This window comes from Manis javanica, chromosome 9, assembly GCF_040802235.1.
Source record: "Manis javanica isolate MJ-LG chromosome 9, MJ_LKY, whole genome shotgun sequence".
NCBI classification, from domain to species: domain Eukaryota; kingdom Metazoa; phylum Chordata; class Mammalia; order Pholidota; family Manidae; genus Manis; species Manis javanica.
The window spans coordinates 78563406-78585986 of record NC_133164.1 but is presented as its reverse complement, the minus strand read 5'-3'; the positions used below and the strand labels follow the sequence as shown (position 1 = coordinate 78585986).

At 43.5% G+C, this 22581-nt stretch overlaps 1 protein-coding gene across 9 annotated transcripts in view; it reads left to right on the top strand.

Annotated features, from left to right (window-relative positions):
* The window catches only part of PTPRM (protein tyrosine phosphatase receptor type M), an 857076-nt gene that overhangs the window by 825367 nt on the left and 9128 nt on the right, over positions 1–22581 (top strand). For all 9 annotated transcript variants that reach the window (XM_037008365.2, XM_073212814.1, XM_073212816.1 and 6 more), the window contains 8 exons: positions 132–286; positions 530–665; positions 3183–3332; positions 4061–4234; positions 5218–5349; positions 8702–8827; positions 10630–10793; positions 16963–17098. In XM_037008365.2, the coding sequence (XP_036864260.2) occupies positions 132–286; positions 530–665; positions 3183–3332; positions 4061–4234; positions 5218–5349; positions 8702–8827; positions 10630–10793; positions 16963–17098 (1173 nt within the window). The remainder of the gene's footprint in view (positions 1–131; positions 287–529; positions 666–3182; positions 3333–4060; positions 4235–5217; positions 5350–8701; positions 8828–10629; positions 10794–16962; positions 17099–22581) is intronic.

Here is a 22581-nt window from a genome sequence, read left to right as displayed (position 1 = left end):
CCTTCTTCCCAGCAATTCAGTTTCTCAGCGCTAAACTTGCTGACCGCTCAGGGGTCCTTGGCACTTGCCTGGTTGCTCATCATGTATTTTCCTTTGTTCTCTCCTGTGCTACACTGGCCGACTTGTGGCAGAGAGGTGTCCATGAAATCCGAGAGATCAGACAGTTCCACTTCACTGGCTGGCCAGACCATGGGGTCCCCTACCATGCCACAGGGCTGCTAGGATTCGTCCGGCAGGTCAAATCCAAGAGCCCACCCAACGCAGGCCCGTTGGTGGTGCACTGCAGGTGAGCCGTGCCACCGAGGCTCTGGAAGGTGGTGCAGTGGGCTGTGGGCATGGGGCATGGAAATGTTCTGGAACTCTATAGAAATAAGGGTTGCACAACACAGTGAAGGTGCCAAATGCCACTTGACTTGTACACTGTAAGTGGTTCATTTTGTTATGTGGATTTCACCATAATAAAAATCTGGACAAAGGGGCAGCAGCACAGGCCTGCCTCTGCCTCCTCTGACACCCCCCTTGTCACCAGTGCCGGTGCAGGCAGGACCGGCTGCTTCATCGTCATCGACATCATGCTGGACATGGCGGAAAGGGAAGGCGTGGTGGACATCTATAACTGCGTGCGGGAGCTGCGGTCCCGGCGAGTGAACATGGTGCAAACGGAGGTACTGCCACTCCCACCCACCTCCCAGAGCCAAGGGAACAGAGGGTGCCTGCAGCTCACTCTTCAGAACTCCCCAGAAGAGAAAGTGATGCACCTGGCAATCTCTCTTTCTTCCCTTCCCTTCTCCCTGCCTGCCTTCCTCTTCTTTTTCTTTCATAAACAAATGAAAAAGACCTGGGGTCTCCCAGACAACAAAATCTGCATCCAGGAGCCTAAGGTGGCCCATGCTTCTGTGTGTCAGGGCCCACTAGAGTCTCCACATTACACATTCAGGGATTCAAACCATTTCTTTGTATCATGTCTTTTAAACTAGCTGGAAGCCTGGGCCAGACTACTCCTGAGAATAGCCAGGCATTGCCCAAGAAGCTTCAGGGTAATCTCTGTACATTTTGTTCTTCTCCTCCTGTCCCTAAAAACCCTGCCCAGTGAATGGCAGCATATGAATTTGCCCATTTTGTAGAAATACTCCCTATCAATGAGCATTTCTGTAAATTAGGCTTTAATGTCCATCAGCAATTTACAGTTTTTAGAAAAGTATTATATCCTGCCCCTAGGAAATTCATAATTTTACTAATAGTTGATTGTGTTAAGCAGGCATTATACCCACCACCTGGAAAATGATTTATGAATTAGAATGAAGAATAAATAAAAATCCTTACATTTAGATTTTTGCATTAAAGTTTACAAAGGCCACTGGGAAACCTAATTCCATGTTTTAACTGACATAAAGAAAAAGAGCAGAAATTAAAAATGCTATTTTCATGGTCTTTTTTCTTTAGGAATTTTTTGTTTTAAAGTTAATAATGATAATATCTATTTTTTTAATGTACTTTATAGTTTCCCACTTGAGCTATTTCTGAGATATTGTTTAACAGGACTGGGGTTTTTTTTTTCAGATTATGTAATTGTTTTCTTGGAAAACCAAAGAGAAGCATCTGAAAAATTATTCTGAATAACAGAAGGATTGAATGAAGTAGTTGCATACAAAAGTAATGTTTTGAAATCATTGATCTTTCTATATATAAATAAGAATCTTGTAAAACTGCACTAACAGTAGCCACTAGCCAGATGTAACTACTTAAATTATTAATTCAGTTATTAAAAGTAAACACAATTTAAAATTTGGCTCATTACCGACATTAGCCATAATCCAAGTCCTCAGTCGTCACTTGAAATTTGGTGGGAAGTAGACAATCTGGAACTATTTCTCATAGACCATATGAAAAAAATAAAAACAATAAAAGCCAAAAAAATGGAAAAATATGTAATAGCAAAAGATTGGAAGCAACCAGCATGCCCTTTTATGATTAATTACATTATGGTATATCCACTCAGTGTAATACTGTTTAGCCATTGGGGAAGAAAATGTATAGGTCTGTTATGTTCTGATAGGGACTGCAGAAGGAGAATGTGTGTAAGAAGAAATAGGTGGTGAGCAGCCGCTTGTGTAGAATCTGTGTGGAGGCTTGTGCATGTAGACACTGTCTCTGGAAGGGAGACACACAAGAAACTGGTTTCCTCCAGGAGGAGACTGGTAGCTCTGGGACAGGGGAGAGAAGAGACTGTTTTCACCGAGGACTCTTTTTCTACCTTTGAATTTTGCACAATATATATGAATTAACTACTTTTAAAATGAGATATTTTATAAAAACCAAAGCCTAAAATGTATAGAAGTATTGCCTCACCCCTATCTCCAACCCAGGACTGGGGTTTTTTGAGGATTGAGAATCCTAGTTGTAGAAATTAAAGTTAAAAGTAATGAGACTTTTTGCATTTCATGTAACTAAAGATCAATAATAAATATGATAAAACTTTGCTAATTAATTGTAGGGCAAGTCAGTACCAGTTCAGAATGAGAGGGCCCATTTTTAAATTGTGGACTTACATGCACATACATGTACGCACTCTTCTCTGGACATGTAAGGACTTCTATAAGTATCATATTAATTAATGTTTCAAAACAAGTAGTTCTAAGTGTTCAGAACTGTTTACTTTTATAGTGATGTCAAGTTCCCCTAGACCTTCTTTGCACTGTTAATTTGGTTAGCAAATTCCTCTTGCCATTATGTACAGATAAGATTCTGCTCATTTGCTCATCTGAAATGTTGAGTTCCAAACCCATGGGATCAAATTGCAGAGGTAGTTTGGCTACAGTTCCTTCAGCATCACAGTGCTTGCTCTGGTATACATCAGTGTCTGAGCAGTTTTAGTGCTTCTGGTTGAGGCCCTGTTTGTCTCTTCCTCCTGTTTTACTCCACACATGGCCAGTCAGGAACATAGCAGCCATCCCCCAGGTCCCACAGTTTGGGGAACAGGGCTGCTGGTATGGGAATAGCCCTTCCCCTAACAGTCACGTCCTTATACCTCCTTATACCTGGCTTCTCTCTGTTGGGAGCGCAGTGTGTGTGATAGACCACCGTTCCATCATCGCAGCCAGATGGGACTGTCTCCCCTCCTTCTCTAGTTCTCGAGTGACCTTGGCTTCTCTGTTGCTAACTAGTCCCATCTGCTTCTCCAGGAGCAGTACGTGTTTATTCACGATGCCATCCTAGAAGCCTGTCTTTGTGGAGACACCTCAGTCCCTGCTTCCCAAGTTAGATCTCTGTATTATGACATGAACAAACTGGACCCACAGACAAATTCGAGCCAGATCAAAGAGGAATTCCGGGTAAGTAATGCTAAAAGGGGAGACGACTGGCTGAGACTTTGCTCCTTAAGAAGTATCTGAGTCAGCTTCTGAACCCTTGAGCCAACACAGGTTGTCTCAACCCAAGTGGCATTATTGACTTTGGGGCTGGATAATTCTCTGCTGTGGGAGGTGTTTAGCAGCATCCCTGGCTTCTGCCCACTGGATACCGGGAGACCTCCACACCAGAAATGTGTGCAGACATTGCCAGTGTCCACTAGGGGCAAAGTTAACTGGTTGAGAGCCACTGATCTGGCAGAGCCATTCCGCCCTCTGCAAGCAGGCCTCACACAGCCTCACAACATAACTTGGGTGTAGCCAATCCAAGCAAGCTGCATTCCTGGTACTTGTCAGGCAAGAGTTCTTCATTGTGTCCCCCATATTCAGATTTGGCCTAAATGTACCTGACTCTAGGCCAAACTCTACCCAGCTTAATTCCAAGTGCCCAGATAGCTACCCCTAGGGGGACTCAGTGGCACATAATCCTCCAGATCCGCAATGCCCCATATGTCTGATGGGCACTATCTGTGGACAAAATCCAAGGAGAGAAAAAGAGAAATAAAAATCTAACTGTGTAAGTGAGGGGGTGGGGGAGGCAGGGGAGGGGACTATCTTAGCAGCTACAGACAGCTTGGACCTTGTGAAATGTGGATGTGAGACAGCATGCTATCCAGCCTTCTCATCCTATGTGCCTATGCCTGGCCATGCAGACCCTGAATATGGTAACGCCGACGCTGCGTGTGGAAGACTGCAGCATCGCGCTGCTGCCCCGGAACCATGAGAAGAACCGGTGTATGGACATCCTGCCCCCAGACCGCTGCCTGCCCTTCCTCATCACCATCGATGGCGAGAGCAGTAACTACATCAATGCTGCCCTTATGGATGTAAGCCTGGCGTCCTCACAGGGGTGGCTGCAAAGGTGGCCAAGCGTGGCTTGAGTCTTCTTCAACTCCTCTGCCCTTGCATTATTTTTTTAGATGCAAACTATTTTCTCAACAAAGTGCACTTCAGATCCCACATATGTTTTAGTGTCAGAGCCGACATTCTGGGTCTCTCAGAGACCACCAGTCGAGAAGTACTGATAAATGAAACATGTCCCAGTTACCCTCTGAGCACTTAAATTTTTAACCTGCTGGCCAGAGAGCAAGAGACAGCTATTAAGTCACCAGAGCAGTGAAGTGGGATAATATGGTTTGCAGCATTATTTTAGTTCCCTTTCCTCCTAATTTAGGCAGTAATTAACATGGAGAAGAAACTGCCTGTCAGGACAGATACTGCATAACCCATTACTTCCTGTCATTCCATTTACTTCTAACTGAATGAACATTTTGCTATTCAATTGATGGAAAAAGTGAATGGGTATTTTCAATGTTAATATGGAAATTTTAATTCTATTGATGTGATATCAGTAAAAAGGTGCTTAAACTTGTTTGAAGCTCTCTGGCGTTATAAAAAAAGCATGTGTATCCTTTTGTGGGAGGAGAAAGTAACACCATCACACATATAAATGACAAGTGAACAGATTTTAGGAAATGCAGAACTACTTTAATTATGCATATTTCAAAAGCAAAGTTAAATTTTCTCCATTAAAATAATTTCATATAGGGTTGATTGCCTTTCTACCAGAAATATCAAAAAATGTCTGAGGTTAACGATTACATTTCCTTTATATCAGAGTGAGAATATTTTATCATTATCCTGTAGATAGCTTATATTTAGTCTACTTGGCATCAAAAATAGTGACAATTCAAAATTGTTAAATATGTTCATGTTTTGTGTCACAAGTTTTCATGTGTACAAAATAACTTAGCTTCCTCCCCTCACATTTTCCTGTGTATATTGGGATCGTCCTTGTTTGTGTTTGCAGAGCTATAAACAGCCTTCGGCTTTTATAGTCACCCAGCATCCTTTGCCAAACACAGTGAAAGACTTCTGGAGGCTGGTCCTGGATTACCACTGCACGTCTGTAGTTATGCTAAACGATGTGGATCCTGCCCAGGTGAGACACGTGTATTACTACGGTGTGAGCTCGTGCTTGTGCTCAGGAGCATTCGCTCTGTCTGCACAGTGAGAACCTAGGCCCTGGTGCCAGGTCACAGTGCCGGGTGAGGGGTTGACAACCAGAGATGCTGAAATAACCAATGTCTAAAATCAGATGAAAGCAGTGATTGGAGCAGAAAGTAGTCTGAACCCAGAAGACAGACTGAAATCATGGACAGTGGATGTGACAGAACAACACAGGGTCAGAAATTGGGCTGTTCCCAGAGGATGGGAGTACCAACTAGAGGGAGACAGGGGGCAATAGCAGTCGGAGCAGAACAGGAATGTGAATGTCACAGAGCTGAACCCATCGGCCAGAGCACCAGGGAGCCATGGGGAGAGGACACCGGTGTCTGTTGTGGGCCCAGATCCCACCTGGGAGCGTCTGTGCACCTGCTGGCTCCGCTGACCTTCAGCCTGCAGCTAGAGCATCATGGTGGAGTGACAGTGGACACCCACAAGCAACTTTAAAAGACAGCAATGACTTCTACCAACTCTTTGGTAAAAATATTAAAAAAGAAGTAAAACAGACTTGAAGACAAGAGAAGCTCAGAATAATAAATGGGGCTTTTGTGTAGCTCCCCTTTTGAAATATAAAAAGAGAAAGAATCAGACAGTGATGACTCAATATTCATAATATGATTGGAAACATTTTCTTCAAGGGAGTAGTCAGGTGGCCTTGGCACAGTGGCCTCTAGGAGCTGAATTTTCACTTTAGGGAATGACCATACTGGTCGCACATTTAACTACCATGACAGAGGGCACTACAGGACGTTCAAACTCAGCATGCATTCAGAATAAACGTGTCCTGGAACTGAATTAATTTTCTATCAAGTAGAGACAACTTCTTTAAAAAAAAAATAGAAAAAGAGATCCAAAGTGTTTCAGCATCCAAACTGGACAAGATTTTTCCTTCCTAAAGTTCATTTTATTATTATCATCAATCTTCCATAAGTTCCATGGATAGTCATTTCAATTCTATAATGTTTTTAATTATGGTTGAGACACTGCATTTTATTGTTAAGGCTTTAAACTGAAAGCTATTAAATGAAATAGTAATGATAATCCTTGTCCTCATCTAGTCCTTTTTGATTAAGAAGCTTAAATAATTTAAAAGTCTTCCACACTGATCCCCTACAAAGGATAGATTACAGCCATTTATAAAGGAGAGCAGACACCACAGCTCGGGGAACTTCAAGACACAGCTCGAAATAGGGCTCAGGCTCCTGACTTTCCAACTCAGAATGCCCTGGGCTAAATTTCACTAATTCAAGATCCTTCTTCATATGTAGTACTAGGATAAATGATGATTCTCTCTCTTTATAATTACTTTCTATGCTAATGTGAATCCTGAAATGTAGTAATGAGCTTTTTTTATAGTAGTGAAGCAGACATTTTTGTGTGTTCTTTGTGAAACAACAGTGTTTGAATTCTAGAACTGCATTCTAAACCCAAACCGTCTGGACTCCAACCATGACTTGGCTGAGTGGGGATAGGAGAGACAGAGACTCCAGTTCCATTGGGCAGACAGAGCTGATTTTCAGAGTGAGAGAAAAGAGGCTCCTGGGATTAAGTCTTTTAGAGAACACTAAACTGAGCATTTGAACATAAAGTATTTGCAGTTGTACAAGAATAGCACTCAGCTATTTTAAGTATTTATAGGTCTGGTTCATGGACGTGTTATGCGCCATTTAAGCCATTTTCTACACGGTTTACTTGGGCAGAGTGCAGAATGCAGTGTGCAGAAAGCCAAGCGCTGGCATGAGCCATTCTTATTTCTTGGGTTTAAGTGGCAGGCTTTTGATCAGGGCTTGGCCTGAGAAAGAAGGCAAAAGCAAAGCTAGTTAGGAGAAAAATGGGCAGAACAGTTCAAATGTGCATGCTAGGGCTTGTATTACCATCTCAGGTTCCCATTAATTTTAACAGCAGTACACTTAGTATCAAAAAGATGATATATATCAGTATGCTATAGTTTGACAAAGCAGTTTTATAACATGTCCCCAGGAAGTGCTGATGAGGGAGGAAAAGTTTCATGGAAGCATTATTAAAAAATAAATAAATGTAATTTCTAAAATACTATGGAGTTAGCTACATAAAAACCACCCTTAGTTTTTCTACTTTTATTCTTGACCATAATGTCCAAACCTTCAATGTCTTTATAACTGAGATGGGAGATTGCTGTCTGGGTTGACTGACTGTTAACTGATAAACCACCTGGAAAGCTTAGATATCAGTGAAACTTTGCTACCTTTGACAATGAGACTTTAGATCTTTTGGAAAATAAAAGTCACCCAAAAAAGGAAATTCAACCAGCATGTTTTTCATCTGCTTTTGGCACAACAGAAGCAAGTTATGAAATGATGACGTAGCTCCCTGTAGCCTCACCACAAGCCTCACTCTGGGTCCCTCAGGCAGATCATAAGGATAAAAGTTAGATGCTACTCCCGAAAACATCACTGCATTCCAAGTCCCAAAAGAAATTTCATTTCAGACTTTAAATGCCTATTAGGGTCTCAAGGCCTTAGGTAAGGCTTGTGAGAAGATCTTGGGGGTTCTTCTCACCCGTGTCCAAGTTTAGTGTATCTGTGGGACAGTGGCCGAGTGACTCATTCATGAGCCACCTGCCCAGCACCACTCCTCATCACCAAGACGTGCATCATGTTCGTGCAAAATTTCTGGTTACCCAGTATCACCAATACCTGGAGTTTGAGATGCTAGGAAGTTGTGTTTGTAATTAAAGTCACTGTCAGGTCAAACACAAAGCATTTACTCTTATTATGTCAGGTTTCCTAGATCTGAGCTGGGAGGGTTTGGCCCAGAGCATGAAAGTACAACCAACACAATCAGTGGCCTGTCACAAAACCGCCCTGTTCCCAAAAGCCATCACAGATGCAGTGCAGGCCCAGGCAGGAGGATGGACATGTGTGCCATCTGAAGTTTCAAGGCTCTCAGACTGGCAGGCAGTGGCATCTCCCCTGGGCCCGATAAGAGTCCCTTTCAGCAGGCAGAAGGATCTCACCATGGGATGTGTTGAATAGCATCAACGTGACCTCTCTGGAAAGCAGGATTACTCACAGCTTACAGATGCTTTCTGAGACAATGAAGAAAAAGTTCCTAGAAGGTGGAATTGAGGAATCAGCCAGCAAGAAAGTCCTAAAGTCTACTTGCTGGAAGGAAAAAAAAAGGAAAGAAAATGAAGTGAATCAAAGAAGTGTTAAGAATGACCTGAGTGTTGATAGTGACTTTATCCAAACTGTTAGGAATAAGTTTATTCTTGTAATTAACCTTGTACTTCTGTGTCTTGGATTCAGTTGTGTCCGCAGTACTGGCCCGAGAATGGAGTACACAGACACGGCCCCATCCAAGTGGAATTTGTTTCTGCTGATTTAGAAGAAGACATCATCAGCAGGATATTCCGCATTTACAATGCAGCCAGGGTAAGAAGCCCAGCCAACATTGCTTATGTTTTGGTTTCATTATTTTCTCATTTATTCAATATTTAGAGTGCCTGCTTGTATCTAATGGGGCTTCCATTCTAATGGGACATAATAATTGTATGTTAGAAAGTGATCAATGCTACAGGGAAAAAAGTGGGGAGGTAGAAAGTGCTAGGGCCGTGAATAGGAGGGAGAGCAAGTCTCTGTCCCAAATAAATGTGCCTTATAAGCAAAGACATGACTGAAGCGAGGAGCAACCATGTGGCTCTGTGTGGAGACAGTTTTCCAGGCAGGAGTAACAGTCAGTACAAAGACCCTGAGGTGGGGCCTATCCTGCTGAGTTCCAGGAGCAGGGAGGAGGCCGATGGGCTGGAGCACAGGCAGTGAGGGTGAGAGTGGCTGATGGAGCAGTGTGCCCAGCAGGACAGTGGGGAGCTGGTGGGGCAGAGGTTGTGTGGAGACTTTCTGGCCCCCTGCTAGGATTTGGGCATTTGTTCTGAAGGAAATAAGGGGCCATTACAGGGTCATGAGTAGAAGAATCACATGATATAATTTACCTTTTAAAAGGAGCACTCTGGCCTTTGGGTTGAGAACAAATTGTAAGAAAGACCTGTCAGGAGGCTTATTATAATTATCCTGGTGAAAAGTGAACCAGGGCAGGACCAGCATAGAGCAGTGGTGGGTGGTAGGAGGTAGAGAGACTCCAATATACTCTGGCAGCAGAACCAGTAGGATTTTCTGATCTGTGAGTCCTGGGAAGTCATGGCTGGCTCTCGAGATTTTGGTCCTGAGAATAAGAATGATTAACCAAGTACTTGCAGTAACTGAGTTAGGAAAGGCTGTGGGTGTAACAGGACTGTTTGGAGGGTGAGGGTTTGCATGGAGAGAGGGTCAGGCATTCAATTTGCAACATACTAGGTTTGAGATAACGATTAGAGACCTATGTGGAAATATAAAGTAGGCCTTGGAATCTACAGTGGTAAAATTCAGGAGAGAGGTCTGAGCGCGAGACCTAAACTGATAACATATTGGAATATTTGAAGCCATAAGAGAGGATGAAATCATCAAGCAAGATATAGAGGAGAGAAAGGGACCCAAGCACTAAGCCTGGGGCAAGAGGTCTTCGAGAAAGGGAAGCCAAGGCGAAGAGCAGACAGGTGGGGAGGACAGCATGTGAAGAATGTCGTCAGCAAGGAGAGAGTGATCTATGTCAGATGCCGCTGAAGCCACAGATTTAGTCCAGGTGGTTTAGCTATGGTGAGATTAAGACTGTTGCTGCTTTCTAACACTTTCTTGGATTCCATTTAATTATGGAATTCCATTTAATTATGATGAAAGATTAATTATCGATACCTTAGCAAAATTCACACCAATAAGCAAAATCACACTAGACTCTTATCATGTTGAGCTCACAAACATCTCCAGATTATAATTTATTCCTTGCTTTTAATTTGCCTATAATTAAAGTGAAGCCATTTTACCACTTGCTGCACCATGTGGTCAATGCCCAGACTGTGTGTTATTTTTCACTTGGCTTTTGCAAAATTGTAAGCATACTTCTGCTTCACTTTTGTATGACCTGTCATTTATGACACCTGGTTTGTTATAACAGCTTGAGATTAAAACTCATAACTCTTCAGGCCAGGAGAAGCTTCCTGCATGATTTATAAGCAGGCCTCTCCTTTAATAACATCCTGCTTTGATGAGAAGACCATGCAGGCGGGATCAGCCCACTAGGATTCCATAAAGTAAATAATGCCTATTTTCTTTCCACTCCTTGCTTGGTGCCTGATTCTCCGCAGCCCCAGGATGGGTATCGGATGGTGCAGCAGTTCCAGTTCCTGGGCTGGCCGATGTACAGGGACACACCGGTGTCCAAGCGATCCTTCTTGAAGCTCATTCGCCAAGTGGACAAGTGGCAGGAGGAATACAATGGTGGTGAAGGTCGCACAGTTGTGCACTGCTTGTAAGTGCTGAGGTGGAACTCTGCGCCTCAGAAAGACCAGGCCAACTCCACTAAAACTGGAGAGGAAATCAGTCAGTCTGGGTGAAAGGAGACGACCGGTCTACTTGTTTAGGGTTTTCTCTGCTTTGCAGAAAAGAAGATAGGCACATTTTGCATTTGGGGTGTCACTGCTATAAAAATAAGCCCTGATCTTATTGTTGAGACCCACCCCACCCCCCAAAAAAATCTGGCTGGGTTCAGTGGGCTCCTACCAGCTCATGAGAGCCAGTTAAATTGTGGGGAATTTTCTGAGATGATTGTTAAATTATTAGTAACTTGAAATCATCCATGGTGGAAGATTTCGGTCATGGACACCAGCAAATACTACAGATTGGAGCTCCCTCCCTGACTGGCCAAGCTGGTGATGGCCAAGCTGGTTTAGCATCTCACTAGTTGGTAATTCTATTGGATATCATGTCAGACATTTCAAAGGAACTGACTCTTTTTTTCTCTGTAGGTTTCAAGAGAGTTGTTTGTTTGTTTGTTTTGTCTAGGATTATATACTGGGAGGATTTGGTTAAAGATAAGGATTTGGTATCTCCAAAGTGTGGTCTACAGGCCAGCAGTTTTAGCAGGTGCTAACATGGCAGACCCTCTGTAGCAGAGCCATGGTTCCCACCCATGGCTGCACATTGAGAGCCATCTGGGAGCTCTAAGGAAAAAAATCCATACCCAGGCCACACCCAAACCAGTTAGAAATCTCTGAGGGTGAGGCCCAGACATGAGTGGTTTTTTTTCCTAGATTATTTCAATGTGTACCCAGAGTTGAAAGCAGCTGTATAGAGATTTCCATGCTTTTCAAAGCACTTTCACCTGCATTTTCTCATTGGTGATGATATGGAACTAATCAGCCAGCTGGAATTGGCTTAATGGAGCAGGCAATTAGAAAGTCATGGCAGTTAGGGAAGATGTTTAGAGAATTTGTGCAAAGTTAAAGTATAAGCTTATGTCTCTTTTCAGTGAGGTGTCATTAGAAGCACCCAATGAGATCTCTCCCAAAGTAAAGGGGAAATAGTTTTGCTCTGGTAGACCAACTGCCTTGCCAGTGGGTTTCAGCCCCGGACAAGTGCACTATGGATTCAAAGAGACAGAAAAAATGACAATGGAACATTCTTGGGGTGAAAGAGTTTATACCCAACTTTATTCCTATGGTGGCAGGTCAGTCACTAGAATCCCATCCACTCAGAGCAAGTCTGCATGCAGCAAGCTGGTCTCTGCCTCTGGGCCTCTCTGCCCCCACAGCCATTTCAGTCTCTGTCCTCGGTGCTGCCACCACTCCAGTCTCTGCTCCCCTGCAGCTGTGCAGCCCTGAAGCTGTGCAGCAGCGCAAAGCACTGGGCGGAACTCTTTACATAGAGTCAGTAACAATATATTGTCCACACGTGTGTAGTAGGCAAGCCCACCAGAGCCAGGTGAGAATCCTGGCCATAGGAACCTTTACTTTTTCCACACCAGCCCTGGTTAAAATGATAAGCTTGGCTAAGGGTCTGGGTTACTCTCCACGTGGTGCCTTATCTCATGCAATGCCACCCCCAGGGCCCTATGAGGCCCCTCCTGGCAGCTAGGAACTCCACCCCACCTCTCAAAAAGTCAAAACATGGCAGTGTGTCACCCCACAGGAAACTGATATTCCCCTGGAAAGAATCTTCTGAACCTACTCACACGCTCAACCAGAGGTCCCAGTCCTTTGCTCCTCTGAAAGCCGTTTATGAACTTCTCCCCTGCTTTCCCCTTCCTTCTCACAGACCCAGTTCATTAAAAACATCTCTACCAAGAAAATGCCAGAAAGGATGGGTTAATAGCTCACATTCCATTTTTATTTCTCTAAGTCCAGATAGAACCTCCAATCAGAATAAGATCAGAGGGTTGCCAATGTGAGTTGATACAATCCCAGGAAGGAAATTTAACATTTTAGCTAGAGTTTGTATTATACCTGTTAGACTTGTTTTGAAAAATGAAAATTAATCTGCAGATACCTAGTTTTGTTCCTGGTGTCCAACAGCATCTGTGGCGAGGGGCATAATGCATGGTACCCCCTCTGATTAGTAGCTTCCTAGCAAGGGTCAGGGCTGTGACCCACAGGACTAAGGCAGACCTGAGGGGAGACACTGCTGCACCTCGCAGAGAAACGTCTGCCACACTCCAACAAGACACAGCTGTGATCTTCGCCGTTCCATACGACATCTAAATCAGCGGGCTATTCTTCACCTGTAGTGGACAGGGGGTGGGCATCTGCCCTTTCTGCCCTCCTGCTGGCCCTTTCTTCTGGTGAAAGAACCTTGATTTTCCTTTGGGAACTGTCATCCCCAGTGCTAATGTCCCTGTGGTTCCCATGGGCTGCCTCTCGCTCTCTCGGCACCAGAGTGGGCATGAGACACAGGCCTAGTGAGACTCAGGCCTAAGAGTCTTTAGTTGTAAGAAACAAAGTTGGACTGATTTGGTATCCTCCAGAACAGGCCAGGAAACAATGTTTTGAACCACAGCTGCTCCCAGCCCTTCATCTGTGAACTAAGAACATAGTATTCCGCGTAGCACAGTGCCACCTAATGGCTATGGGCAGAGCATCCCTGCCCGAGACAGACCTCCATTGCTGGGATTGAATGTTCCTTGAGTGGCATTTTCTCTCCCAGTAAACAAATAGGGAATCTTTTTTCTTTATACATGTCTTCCAGCTAATAAAATCAGAAGAAAGAAATAGAAATAAGATATCACCATTTTGCAACCCTTGATGAAACTAATGGATGTAGACAGTGGCCCATCAACAGCTGCTCAAAGCACTAGGTGAAAAGCTACTGGGGAAAAGCAGGGTGGTATCAGTGCAAAGACAGAAAACAGACAAATAAGGAGCAGAAGAGACAAATCCAGGAACAGAGCCACACCTCAGGGTCACCTGATTTTCAACAAAGACCCCACAGCAACACACCAGTTGCAGGGCAGTGGGAAGAGGCCGCCTGCATACCTGGTCTCCCCATCATGCTACGCACAGAAACTATTTCCAGAAGAATTGGAGACCAAACTGTGAAAGGGAAAATAATGAGGTTTCTAGGAGATATTCATGACCATGCGATAACCAAAGAAGTGTTACGCAGAGCACAGAACACCAGCCAGAAAGGAAAATATTGATAAACTGGATTTCATTAAAGTCAAGCACCTCTATTGGTCAGAAGACACCAGTGAGAGTGAAAAAGCAAGGCAAAAGGAGATGAATAGTTTTTCAAAACATATACCTGACCAAGGACTCAAAGTCAGGAGGCCTAACTAAGTGCTACTGCAAGTCAGTGGGGAAAAGAAAAATGACCCAAAACACTTGACAAGAACTTCATTTTTAAAAAAATAGTATCCAGATAGCCCATAACATAGAAAAGATACTCAGCATCATCAGGTTTCAGGAAAATACACATTAAAACCACTTCATATTCACCAGAATGACTGAAATTTTAAAAGAAAGACAAAAAAAATAGTTGGTGAAGCTGTGGAGTGTTCCAGGCTACTGGAACTCCAGTACACTGCTGGTAGGAAGGAAATATGGCACAAACATTTTAGAGCCATTTGACAGGTTCTTCTAAAGCTAAATAGAAATGTATTCTCTGAGCTCTTCTGCTTCTGGGTCTGTGACCACAGAAATGAGTCATATGTACACCACAAGACATGTTTATAACAGGTTTGCTCATAATATCAAAAACTAGAAACAGCTCAAACATTCATCAGCTGATAGATAAATTATATAGTAGTATATCCATTCAGTGGGATTATTCTATTATGTAAAAGAATGAATTACTGATACAACATGAATGATTCTCACACAGATAATACCAAGTGAAATAAGCCACACTCAAAGAGCATACATACTGGATGATTCCATTTACCCAAAATTGAAAAATGGACAAAAAAATTTGTCACCAAGATGTGAGAACAGAGATGACCTTTGGGGTGTGGATGGTATTGATGAGGAAGGAGTAGGAAGAAGGTCTGGGGGCCAATCATGGTCTCTATCTGTATCTGAATGGTGTTGACCTGGCGTTATCGTTTGTAAAAATTAACTGAGATATATACTTACTATTTGTGGACATAACTGTGTATATGCTATACTTCATTTTACAAGTTGATTTAGAACTTAATAGTGGACTGATCAGCTGACATTCAAACACAATGATAAATCTTAAAATCACAGAACAACTTGGTATCTTGTGCCTGCTTCCTAAAGAAAGTATACTTTTAAGGCATCCTTATCCCCCCAAAATAATTCTGAATTCTTATGAATCTCTAGAGCTAACTCCCAATTTATAGAAAATATAGGTTTAAACATCCACATGTTAAATGATTCAGAGATGCAATGAATAAGAACAACCCAGAATGTGGGGCTCTCTACAGGAAAAATGACCCCTTTCCTCAATGAATAAACTGCCAAGAAAACAGAGAGAGCAAAGAAGAGCCTATAGATTTAAATAAACTTATACGACATATCAACCAAATGTATAGACTTGGGAAGTGGATTTGAAAAGTCACCTAAGAAAATGTCTGAAACAATCTGAGAAATTTGAACAGCAACCAAAAATTTGATTATATTAAAACAGTGGTATTTATTTATTTTAGGTATGATAATGGTATTGCATTTGTTTGTTTTTTAATCTCTTACCTCCTTGGGGAACTGGTTGATTCCAGAGCTGGTACAGGGAAAATATGGGATGAGTCTAGAACATCCTATGGATCCAGAAAATAAGAAAGTGCTCAAAAAAGGGCGGAGACTTATGAAAAGAACCATCCTGATGGGGCTCCTAATGGCCAAAGCCAGAACAATTTCAGTAACAAAATATTGATACTACTGGATTTTAGCTACAGAATAAAATTCATATGTATAAGTCTAAACTGGCATCAATAAATAATAAAATAAACAAATAAAATTTTTAAATGGTGAAGAAAAGACAGCTCTCTTACAATAGAATTCTGGACAGAGGGAAGCTGAAAATCAGTTGGGCAAATGCCACATGACCTCTGTTACAGACAATACCCACCAATCAATGAAAAAATCAGTGGGTAAAACTTGAGGAGAAACAAGTTAATCCCCAAGTTATCTGTCCCAAGATTTATTAACCACAAAGAGAAAGATAACTACACAGGAGAAAAAAATCTGTCAGACACCCACCATCTTCCTAAGTGATCAAGGCTCACATCACCAGCAATAAGTCAGTTCAACACACCGTGAGTCCCTCAAAGGTTGCAACACCCCTTTTATGGCTCTCTGGCCACATGTATAACCCCATTTCCAATCCTGAGAAAGCATCAGACAAACTTACATGAAGGCATATCCTGTAATTATAACGACTTCTCAACTTGTGGATGGGGACTATGGTTACTTTCTACATGAACAAAATAACTGGCCCATATGCCACCAAAGTGTCAAGGTCAAGGAGGACAAAGCAAGACTCAGGATCTGTCACAGATTGGAGGAGACTTAGGGGACTTGACAACTACATGCAAGATCCTGGATTGGATCCTAGGCCAGAAAAGACATTCATGGGAACCCTGGTGACATCCGACTAAGGTCTGTCACTTAGTGACTGGTATCACTCCAGGGTCCATTTCCTTCCTGGTTGTGTCATGTATCGTAGTTATATAAGATGCTCACATCCGGGGACGGGGGTATGCTAGGAAAATCTCTTTTATTTTTACAGTGATTCTGTTCATCTAAAATTTGTTCAAAATAAAAAGCCTTATTTAAAAAGAGTCCTTAAGTTTCAGAGATATATAATGAAATACTAATGGGATTTTTTTAAGGTCAAGTCCATCTTTGAACATAACCCACACTCATCACCAGTTTTCCTGGCAGATACTAGACAATGTGTTTGTTCACTGAAAAGGGCTCTTTCAATAGAAATAGGTCAGATGACATAGTCCAGGGCCAAGGCTGAGCTGGGGGAGCATCTGTGCCTATCGGTCATCTCTGGTCTGAACCGAGGACCCCCGCTGAGGCTCAGCAACTTCGTTTACTTTAATTACAAGAACTGGCCCAGGTGGGATGGTCCCCTGGCCCCTGAGGCCTTTGCCCTCATGCTTATCTAGGGTTTGGGCAGCCTGTCTCCACAGAGGTGGGAGTGATGCAGTGAAGGCCATCTGATTTCTCCTCCGACAGGAACGGGGGAGGCCGCAGCGGGACATTCTGTGCCATCAGCATTGTCTGTGAGATGCTCCGACACCAGAGGACGGTGGATGTCTTCCACGCTGTGAAGACGCTGAGGAACAACAAGCCCAACATGGTGGATCTGCTGGTAGGATCCCCGCTCTGTCCTGCTAAGTGAGGCATTTCGCGGTTAGCCCAAGATGCCTCGCCCTCCCAGACTGGTGGTAACACACATCACAGGGGAATCGACTTATTTTCAAAAGCACAAATTGCTTTGCTTGTGAGGGTTTTCCTCCGTCTTCCTTCCTTTCTTTGCTTTTTCACAAGGAGACTTTATCTCAACACATTTGAAATGTGGAAATAATTGAAGCTCTCAGGTGAACATCCTTATTAATTTCCATTCCTGGCAGTGTCTTCCACATGGCTAAGCACTTAATCTTCACAGAGAAGATGGAACCATAGTATGTGAAATGCCAGATTTTCAAATTATGTATTTTATAAATAGCTTAATCACCTAATATTTATCAAAGCTGTGAATTTTAGTTTGACATACAGAACATTGCATTTCATTTTGGTGGCCATGTCTGAGAAAAGGATTAATGAAGCTGAGAAACAAAGGACTCTGTGCAATTATTTTCTTAGAGTATTTCAGGAAACCTCTTTGTGTGGAGCTGTTGAGATGCCAGCCTCTGTGACTCAAGAACAGTAGAATCACTTAAAGGAGGAAACTTTTAGATTAGATTTTTGTACTTCTCTGTTTGGGGAGGATGGATCCGAGGGAAACAGCAGGACTAATCTGAAGGTTGGGAGAAGGGTGTGGGGTAGGGAAAGGGGGGAGGAGATGGCTGATGTGTTCCCAGGTCCACAGCGCCACAGCAATGGATTAATATTTATAATATAATAAAGGGTTAAAGAAAGAGTCACGATTCAAGCTACAGCTGAGGAAGTAGCCATGGTCTGCAGACATTACAGTAGTGCCCTGGGCTGGGTAACAGTAGTGTCTGAGGACAGCCGACTCCTGGGATGCACCCGAGTCCCAGTCATCGTAAGTCACTCTCCAGGACCATCTGCTTCCCCAGATACCTGTCTCATACTTGAAGAGCTGATCTGTTTCCAAGGAGCCTGGAGCTTCCCAGGGAAGGTAGAGGGTGAGGGGGCATCTGTTTGGCCAGGTGTAGACTCTCAAAACCATCAGCAGTGATCACACTGGCTTCTGAGGAAAAGGGATCGTCCCCCCCAAACTGCTGCCCTCCCCCACCCTAGGGGAAGTCCATGAATGCCCAAATTCTTATCTCAGCTCTGCTACTAATTCAAGTTTAATAATGACCTCAGACAAGTTAACTTGGCCATTTAAGTCTCATTGGGCAAGTCACTTAACTTCCCTGAGCCTGCATTGTGTAAAGTAGAGATAATATTGGCTTATTGAGGTGATCCCATGGGACTATATATGTGAGAGTTTGGGGAGCAGCAAAGGTAAGAAAGGTGTTTCTTAACTGTGTAGGGCGTGGCATAGCCAACACACCTGCAAAGACAGCATTGGATGAGGACCAAGAGGCAGCCACTGGCAGCTCGTGACTGCCCGGCACCTGTTAAGTGCCAGGTACCACTCCAAGTGCCTCTCACGTGGACCCGGATTTCATGTGGATGGCCTGGAAGGCTGACTGGCCTGTTACATGCTTGGGCTTCATGAGACCAGTCCCTCCCAAAGGCAACCTGCTATCTCACTCCCTGGGACCCACCCTGAAGGTTAAATATTTCTACCACTGTGGAATTCTTAGAACTTCTGGGTTGGGGGCAGTTGAGAAAGGGCATTTGGGCACACAGAGGTAGCCTGAGTTTAGGACAGATTAAGGTTCACAGAAGATGAAAACAAATGCATACATTAAAATATTCTGACTGTGACTTCATTTGGCATTTAACCTCCCTGATTCAGGGACAGATGTGTAGCTACCAAATTTTTGTTGGTGCTTGGGCAAACCTAGCCTTGATTTTTTAAAAAAGTACCATTTCCCCCTCACTGCAGCCTGAATCAAACAGATCATTAATAAAAGACCTGTCCAGGCCTTTCCTCTAATGGCTCTGGCTGCAGCTGTCATCACTTCATGAAGTTTATGAGCAGAAAGACGGGGGCTTTTTCCAAATTAGTGGTGTAGACTGTGGGGTGCAGGTGATTGTTCATGCAGTGGATGGAGGTCTAGCTGGTTGGACCAGAAGGGAATTCTGATCCCAGCCCATGACTCTATAATAACTAGGCATCTCTGTAGTTGTATGTAATTCTAGTAGAGAAAAACAGAATCCTTGGATGTCCAAATTTCTTGAGGGTCAGTACCAGTTTTACGATAAAGTCAATGGCTGGAAAATAAAGGAAACTTTTGCATTTCCTGAGAAATATGTCTGATAAATTTGTCACAGTGACTGTTAGCAAAATAATAGATAATATCTAGTGACCTGAGAAAAAATGTCACAGTGCTCTTTTCAGTGGGTTTGAAGCTTCCTGAATTAAACAAAGGCTCTTGTGGTTTATTGGTTTGTTTTTGCTTGTAAGTACAATTTCTGTTACCTTGGTACTTTCACATGTGTTTGTTGGCTGAGGTAATTAATTCAGATCAGGGTGTTAAAATTTGGTACAATTTTATTGAGAATAAAAAGCCATCTGAATCCCGAGTTTCTCCTAACCACACAACACGCCAGCAGCTGAAAAGTGTAGAGTGCTGAGTCTTCCAGGTCACATCTTAGAATGATGGCATGTGTGCCAGAAAGGCCTGGAGTGCACTTCCATGCTGGTGGGAGGCGGGTGGGATGGGTGTAGGCTCAGCCTGGGCCCCACGGGATCTGCTCTATCAGTGGCCACTTCCTCCTTCCAGCCTGCCTGCTTAGAGACCCCAGTGCCTGAACTCCTTGGATGCTATTACAGTTTTGGGAAAATGGGCTGCTTCCCAAGCTCCCCTCTTCCTTGACTTTTGAAGTTTCCAGGTCCTTGTTTTTAAAAGAGATCTGTCCTTAAGGGAAGGTCATGCCTAGAGGAACACCCCCTGGAAGATGATGAGACCTCCAGCCAGTTTGATAATGGTGGGAGAATGGTGACCAAGATCAGGATAATTAACACATCCACGAGCTCATGTAGTTAGCTTAATTAATTTGGTGTGTGTGTGTGTGTGTGTGTGCACGTGCATGTGTGGAGAGAATTCTTAAGATCTCATCTTAGCCACTTTCAAGTGTACGATTCTGTATTATTAATTATGCTCACCATGCTGTACATTAGATCCTCAGAACATGTTCTTATAACTGAAAGTTTATACCCGTTGAGGAACATAACCCCATTCCCCCCACCCTGAAACCCTAGCAACCATCATTCTATTCTGTTTCTATGAAATTGGCTTTCTTTTTAATGCGTGCTTTAAAAAATTCTGATCCCCAGGCGCACCCAAGAGACTCATTCGGTTGATCTGGAGCTGTGCTCCAGTGAGGTCACAAGCACACAGGTAATCCTAATGTGCAGCCACTGTTAGGAAACTTAGTATCTAACCTAGGAGAGCTCTCAGGGGCTGCCCATTAGAATCACCTGGCTGGCCATCAGAAATGCCAACGCCCAAGCCACAGCACAGAGCCTGAGGAAGGTAGGCTCCACGTGCTGCAGGTGTTAGCTCCACAGGATGAACTGGCCTCTTCTCCCCTTCATGCTGGGTGCAGGGTCTGTCCAAGCCTACCTTACACCTCCATTCCTCCTGCTGCGAGCCAGACCTCCACCAGTACTTTCCCTCCTGAAATTAGGAGTGGGCCACCCAGACTCAGCTCCCCTGCCCTGTTAAAATAAATACTAAAAATAAGAGATAGGGATTAAAGATGTCAGCATGAGAGGTGAGACAGAGGCATCCTCCTAAAACCACATATAATATGAAAATATAATTAATACAACTAATCCTGAAAGAGCAACAGGAAAGAAGGCTGCGACAGACTGCATACACCTGGAGAAAAAAACAGACTTCACAGAACAGGGTAACGTACCAAAGCTGTGACATGGCGGGACCCAAGGCCTACTTTCACCCCAGTTCACCAGCAGGAGGAAGAGAAATGAAGTGTGGAGGGAGTGGAGTCCTGGGACTGCTGAACACCCAGCCCTGGAGATCTGCTCTGGAGCACAAACCTACATTTCATGGTGCTCTGGTGATTAGTGGGGTTAGAAAGCTAAGACAGGCAGAATACCTGGAGAGACTGAGATTCCAGCTGCTTGTGGAAAACAGGGATCCATAAGTGGCTCCTCTGGGACAAAAGAAAGGTGGACACTCCAAGAGACTTCCTAACAGTGAGAGGGCTGCTAAAGGGGCAAGGATTGCACAGAGCTTACTGCTCAGGAGAAAGCACAGGTAGACAAAATTGTCCATGTGCACAGTGCCCAGCAGGTTGGGAACTTTCAGGAGGTACAGGTGCTCCATCCCCCTGACTGGATACGCAGCCCAAGGCCCACCACCGTGATATGCATGCTGCTGCGCCTTCATCCCGGCCAGCCTGCACCTGGCACACAAACCAGCAAACCCTGCCCTGCCATCGGGCCAGCCAGAGGGAAGCCTCTCCTATAGAAGCTACAAATGCAAAGCATAGAGACTTATACCTGTATGCTCTGTCCACTGGTTCAGGCAGCGGAGACAGGCATAGCAGCTGGGAAGCAGGAAACAGCTCTTTCCTCCACCCAGGCACAAACACCCGACTGGTTTCAGGGGCTGAGCAGCTCTAGACAGTAGAGCTTCTGGACACTAAAGGGTGCCACATACAAATATGAAACATCAAAGGAACCTGTTTCAAAGCAAATTCCTATATGCCAGAAAAAGAGTCAAATGATACTGATCTCATGAATCATCCTGAAAGAGGATTTCAAAATAAAATCATAAACATGCTCATAGACGTACAGAAAAATAACCAAGAATTCAGGAATGAATTCCGGTCAGAGATCCAATCATTATGGAACACAGTGTCAGAAATGAAAAATACAATGGAAGGCTTTAAAAGCAGATTAGATATGGTGGAGGAGACAATAAATGAAATAGAAATTAGAGAAGAGGAATACAGAGAAGCTGAGGCACAGAGAGAAAAAAGGATCTCTAAGAACAAAAGAATATTGATAGAACTGTGTGACCAATCCAAACAGAACAATATTCATATTATAGGGGTACCAGAAGAAGAAGAGAGAGAAAAAGGGGTAGAAAATGACTTTGAGGAGGTAATTGCTGAAAACTTCCCCAATCTGGAGAAGGAGATAGTCTCTCAGGCCATGGAGGTGTACAGATCTCCCAACACAAGGGACCCAAGGAAGACAACACCAAGACATATAATAATTAAAATAGCAGAGATCAAGGTTAAGGACAGACTATTAAAAGCAGCCAGAGAGAGAAATAAGATCACATACAAAGGAAAACCCATCAGGCTATCATCAGACTTCTCAACAGAAACCTTACAAGCCAGAAGAGAGTGGCATGATGTATTTAATGCAATGAAGCAGAAGGGCCTCAAACCAAGAATACTTTATCTGGCAAGATTATCATTTAAATTTGAAAGAGGGATTAAACAATTTCCAGATAAGCAAAGCTGAGAGAATTTACCTCCCATCTCTACAGTGTATTTTGGAGGGACCATCTC